The sequence below is a fragment of the Myotis davidii genome, unplaced genomic scaffold (genome assembly GCF_000327345.1).
Source record: "Myotis davidii unplaced genomic scaffold, ASM32734v1 scaffold102, whole genome shotgun sequence".
Lineage (NCBI taxonomy): Eukaryota > Metazoa > Chordata > Mammalia > Chiroptera > Vespertilionidae > Myotis > Myotis davidii.
Window position 1 is genome coordinate 594,541 of NW_006293778.1, and position 4,822 is coordinate 599,362.

Sequence of the window (4,822 nt, forward strand, 5' to 3'; positions counted from 1 at the left end):
TGTTCTCATTTCACGAAATGCGGAGAAGCACACTTGCTAGCCTTTGAGCCCATATTGTATGTGCTTCGGGTGGGAGGAGTGATTGCTTTATTACGCCAGTTAAAGAGAACACTTGAGATTTTTTTAAAAGACAGTTTGTCAAGTGATTCCCCTCTCTCTCTCTCTCTTTTTGTTTGGGGGGGAAAACACACACACACACACACACACACACACACACACCCCATGTTTAACGTGGTGGTCAAGTTATGTTTACATTCTGGTGATGATGCACCTGACTCTGTGGGACTCCCTTTGTTTTTCAGAAGCGATGCTTGCTTGGCCTAAAAGTCTGAGCATGAGTTGAATTCCAGGCAGGTTGCTGTATGAATAGACAGTAAAAATGATATTGTTGTCCGCGGGCTCAGGGGCAGCATAAAGGCCTCTTTGAGGAGGGTGCGTGCGTGTGTCTGTGTGTGTGTGTGTGTGCGCGCGCGCGCGCGCGCGCGCTCAAGGAATGCCCAGTGCCTTTTGTTTTTAGTTGGTCTTATTTCTGCTGAATGACACTTACCGAGCCCCAGCTTCCAACTTGGCCAAAGTTTGGTGTCGTATATGAGATATGTCGCTCAGTTCGCCGTATGTTCAAGGTTTATATCCTAGGGGAAGTTCCATGCTTGCAAGAAAACTTTGTCATAAAGTGCAGGTCGGTGTTGGGATTGATACTACAGTGTTCAAAGGTCATATGTTCCCATCAATCTGTTGGCGTTTTCTTACGCCGCCCTATGTCTCTAGGGCGTCTAGACAGTTTCTAGTTTCTTGGTATTATGACTGTCATAGACATTACTCCTCAGGTTCCCAGACTCTAGGCCTGTAGATGAGCAGTAACCCCCGTGAACCCGGAGAGCGCATGGAAATGTGTTCTGTTCTTGGTGGTCTCCGGGTCGGCAGCATCCTGTGGGGAGCCGCGGTCTAGGTGATGCGCATCACCTGTTCAGGAATTCCGGTTTCTCGTGTGCTTCATCTGAGAGTTCAGCTTGGATTGGAGCGTGTAAGCTTCTATCCTTTTGTTAATATTAAATAGCTAGTTTTGGAATTTAGCCATAACTCATCTAATTATACCAGTAGTGACAAGATATTACTAATTTAAGGCCCTTCTGTGGCCGAACTCAGATCATGTCGCTAGAATTGTCTTGAAGTGCTCTAGTTAGTTTAGAAACTCAATCACCGTGGGTCCTACTAGAAGTTAGGCCATAAGAATTTTCTGCTTAAAAATTGTCTTATAAACTTCTTATAACTGCTTCTCGATGTAATTTTTGGACTCATATATTTTGTTTTGTGTGTGTGTGTTTTGTTTTGCTGTGTGTGTAATGCAGCCCACTGCTAGGACACGTTGTCAATTTGGGGACAAGTTTAAATGATGGGATAATCGAAATATTTTGTATAAGAAAAGAATTGTTCAGATAACTTTAAAAATAATTCAGAAAGTAGACAATATTCTGTTACTCCTGAAAAATCTTTTAAAAAGTGGTCAGAATTTTTGGGTTTTCTTATTTGTAAGATGACATAATTGGATTTGATGATTTCTAAAGTTCCATTCAACTATAAAAATTTTGGTTATAATGATTTATATATTTCATTGATTTCAGAGAGGAAGGGAAGAGAGAGAAAAAAAGAGAAACATCAATGATGAGAGATAATCATTGATTGGCTGCCTCATGCATACCCCACACTGGGAATCGGGCCTGCAATCCAGCCCATGATCTGGATATGTGCCCTGATTAGGAATCAAACTGTGACCTCTGGGTTCATAGGTCGAAGCTCAATCACTAAGCCACCCTCATGATTTTTATTAGAGGTGTGAGAAGTGTGTAGACTGTGTAACCTACTAGATTTTTGATTCACAGTATCATAGAATTTTTACACCTAAAATGACTTCAGAGATCATCTATTTACTCCCCCTTCACAAAAGAAGAAATTGAGGATCAATGAGGTTTTGAGGATCAAGGTTGCAAAACTGTTTGTTGTAGAATTGAAATTATTTTCTCCTGGCTTACTATTTCCCCCAATGTTTGTGATACAGTCTTCTGACTCACATGAAATCGCTAGAAATGGTTGAAAATTGGATTTGAAAATAAAATATATTACTCAAACATGAAAACCCAAGTATTATTAATGAATATTTTAAATAACAAAATTTAAATGAATAGTTAATGATGTTAATTACTGTTTTTTAGTTTTTTTAAATGTGTGGACTTCAAAATTTAAGATTGTGTTTTGAACAAATACCAGTGTTTATACATTCAAATGACTATAGGCCTGTTCAAGATTGTCTCTTTAAGAACTTGTTTTACATTTGTTTGACTATATATATAAAAGTAAATTAAAGAAGGGCCTTAATTTTGATGATTATTAAATACCTATTATGTTCCAGGCACTGTTCCAGGCACTGGGGATATGTATATATATGTATATGTATATGTATATGTATATGTATATGTATATATATGTATATGTATAGTTTGTTTCACTGAAAGTTGAAAATCCCTGCTCTGGTGAGAGCTACATTTTAGTCAGCAAAGACAGATAATAAACATCGTATATCTTTTTCTTCCTTTCTATGTTAGAAGGTGGTAAGTGCTATGGGAGAAAAACCCCTTTAGGGAGGGGAATTGAGAGTGGAGGGGGGCAGTGGAAGTGGGGTTGCAAAATGGTGTCTTCACTACTGGTGAGGTGAATTTTGAGCAGACTAGGAGATGAAGGAGTGAGTCCCACAGAAACACGGTGGGGAGAGATTTGAGGAACATTGAGATCGTGTTGCTGGAGCAGTTTGTATGGGGCTCCCTCTCCCCGATACAGTGTCATATTGGCGTTGGAGCAGATGAGGTCTGAGTGAGGAGTGGAGATGGGCATGGGGGTAGGCATTGAAAGGCTATTGGGTTTTTATTCCAAGAGAATTGGGAACCCACTGAAGGATTGAGTGGTATGATGGGCCTTGTTTCTGCTGTCCCATAGTGTGCTACTGCAATATTATAATAATTATTTTTAAAGCAGTTTTTGAAGACAAAACCCATATTATAGTTGTCTTTACCATGAAGCTTCTGTGAGTTTTGAGTTCTCTTTAAAATGACTGTCCAATATTTAATAAAAACTAGTTGACTGTTGAGTTTACCTAGTTAAAACAGCAGAGAAATATCTTTCATAGCTTGTTTTTGAATATGTTATAGTAGCTTGTGTATAGTTTAATGGCTACATGCTGAAAACTGGGCCATTGGGGAGAAAGGAGGATATTAACATTTATTGAGAACATACTGTTTGCTGGTTAATTTACCACCATTATTTTATTTAATCTCCATTCCAATTTGTGAGGTAGTTACTGCTACTTTTTCTTAACATACATAGAAATGAATATTTATCAGTTCTAAGTGCTATGACCAGGGTAAAGAGCCAGTATGTGGCAGAGCAGGGATGAGAAGCTTGGTCTCTCATTACACACTGTACCCCTTCCTCTTAAAAAAACAACAACAAAAACTCAGCAAGCATCCTTTTCGTATAGGTGTGGAATTTTTTTATTAGTTTCACTCTGGTTTCTTCTTATACTGAATAGTTGTTTCCATACATAATCAAGTTATCTCATTTAAACATTTAAGTAATTGAAAAATTAAAACTCTTTTGGTACATACAGTAAAACAGTTGAATGTAAAATAAACTCATTGCAGTAGTGGCCTTCTTTTTAAGTTTTAAAACAGCTGAGCTCATTTAAGTCAAGTGGCCTCAGAGATTAGGTCCAGCATAGTAAAAATCTGTGAGAAATCCCCCTTTTAAGTTTCAGTATGTATTGTTCATCCTGTGATAGTGTTAGCCATGACATTTGAAGAAGAGAAATAGTTCCAAATAGGATTCAGTTGCTTTGTGGACACAAACAAGCTCTTGAATAACCTGCTGACTATCTAGTTTGCCTAGTCACTTTAGGTGTATACCCCCCACCTAAGAAAAAGCAAAAACAGAAGGGAAAAAATGTCCCTAAATCATCTTTTATCACTATGTGGAACCCATTTATATAATTAGTGCCTAATTGGTGATTAGGCTGCTTGTTTTCATTGCAAAAATGGAAGAGATTTACTTAAGAGTTTTTTCTAAAGAACTTAGCTTTAGTCGGAACCGGTTTGGCTCAGTGGATAGAGCGTTGGCCTCCGTACTGAAGGGTCCCGGGTTCGATTCCGGTCAAGGGCATGTACCTGGGTTGCGGGCATATCCCCATTAGGGAGTGTGCAGGAGGCAGCTGATCGATGTTTCTCTCTCATCGATGTTTCTTTTTTTTAATTTTTTTATTTTTTATTGCTTAAAGTATTACAAAAGGTATTACATATGTGTCCTCCCCCCCTCCCCCCGCCCTTGACAATCCCCTGGGCTCCCCTACATCAATGGTTCTAACTCTCTATCCCTCTTCCTTCCTCTCTGTAAAAAAATCAGTAAGATATATTTTTTTAAAAAAAGAACTTAACTTTAGAAAAGCACTCTTGTAATATACTTTTCAACCCTCAACACTGAACATAGTGTTCAGCAGCAGAGATAAGTTGACATTCCTTTGTTATAGTTTTCATTTCAATAAACATTTAGAGGCTTATTTATTATTCATTGGATTCTTATATTTCTGGATTTACTAAATATTAGAATTAAGAGATTTCATTTTTTCAGGGATCATTTATTCTCTTATGAAACATATTGCGTGACTGTTGTTTTAGTCATCATAAGTTCTTTATGGAACTTAAAACTCTCATTTAATTCTTGTTAGTAACATTATTGTACTTTGATTTTTTTTTAATCCTCAGCTGAGGATATTTTTCTA

General features: G+C 37.8%; 1 protein-coding gene and 1 long non-coding RNA gene across 5 annotated transcripts in view; one reads left to right on the forward strand and one right to left on the reverse strand.

Annotated features, from left to right (window-relative positions):
- Positions 1–4,822, reverse strand: part of LOC107183698 — a 13,376-nt gene that overhangs the window by 6,482 nt on the left and 2,072 nt on the right. The window lies entirely within an intron of this gene.
- DCUN1D1 (defective in cullin neddylation 1 domain containing 1) overlaps positions 844–4,822 on the forward strand; it is a 33,284-nt gene continuing 29,305 nt past the window's right edge. Inside the window, exon 1 of one of the 4 annotated variants that reach the window (XM_015566317.1) lies at positions 844–1,024. In XM_015566317.1, the coding sequence (XP_015421803.1) occupies positions 953–1,024 (72 nt within the window). In that variant the 5' untranslated portion in view covers positions 844–952. The remainder of the gene's footprint in view (positions 1,025–4,822) is intronic. The other 3 variants (XM_015566315.1, XM_015566312.1, XM_015566313.1) reach the window with 3 other exon arrangements.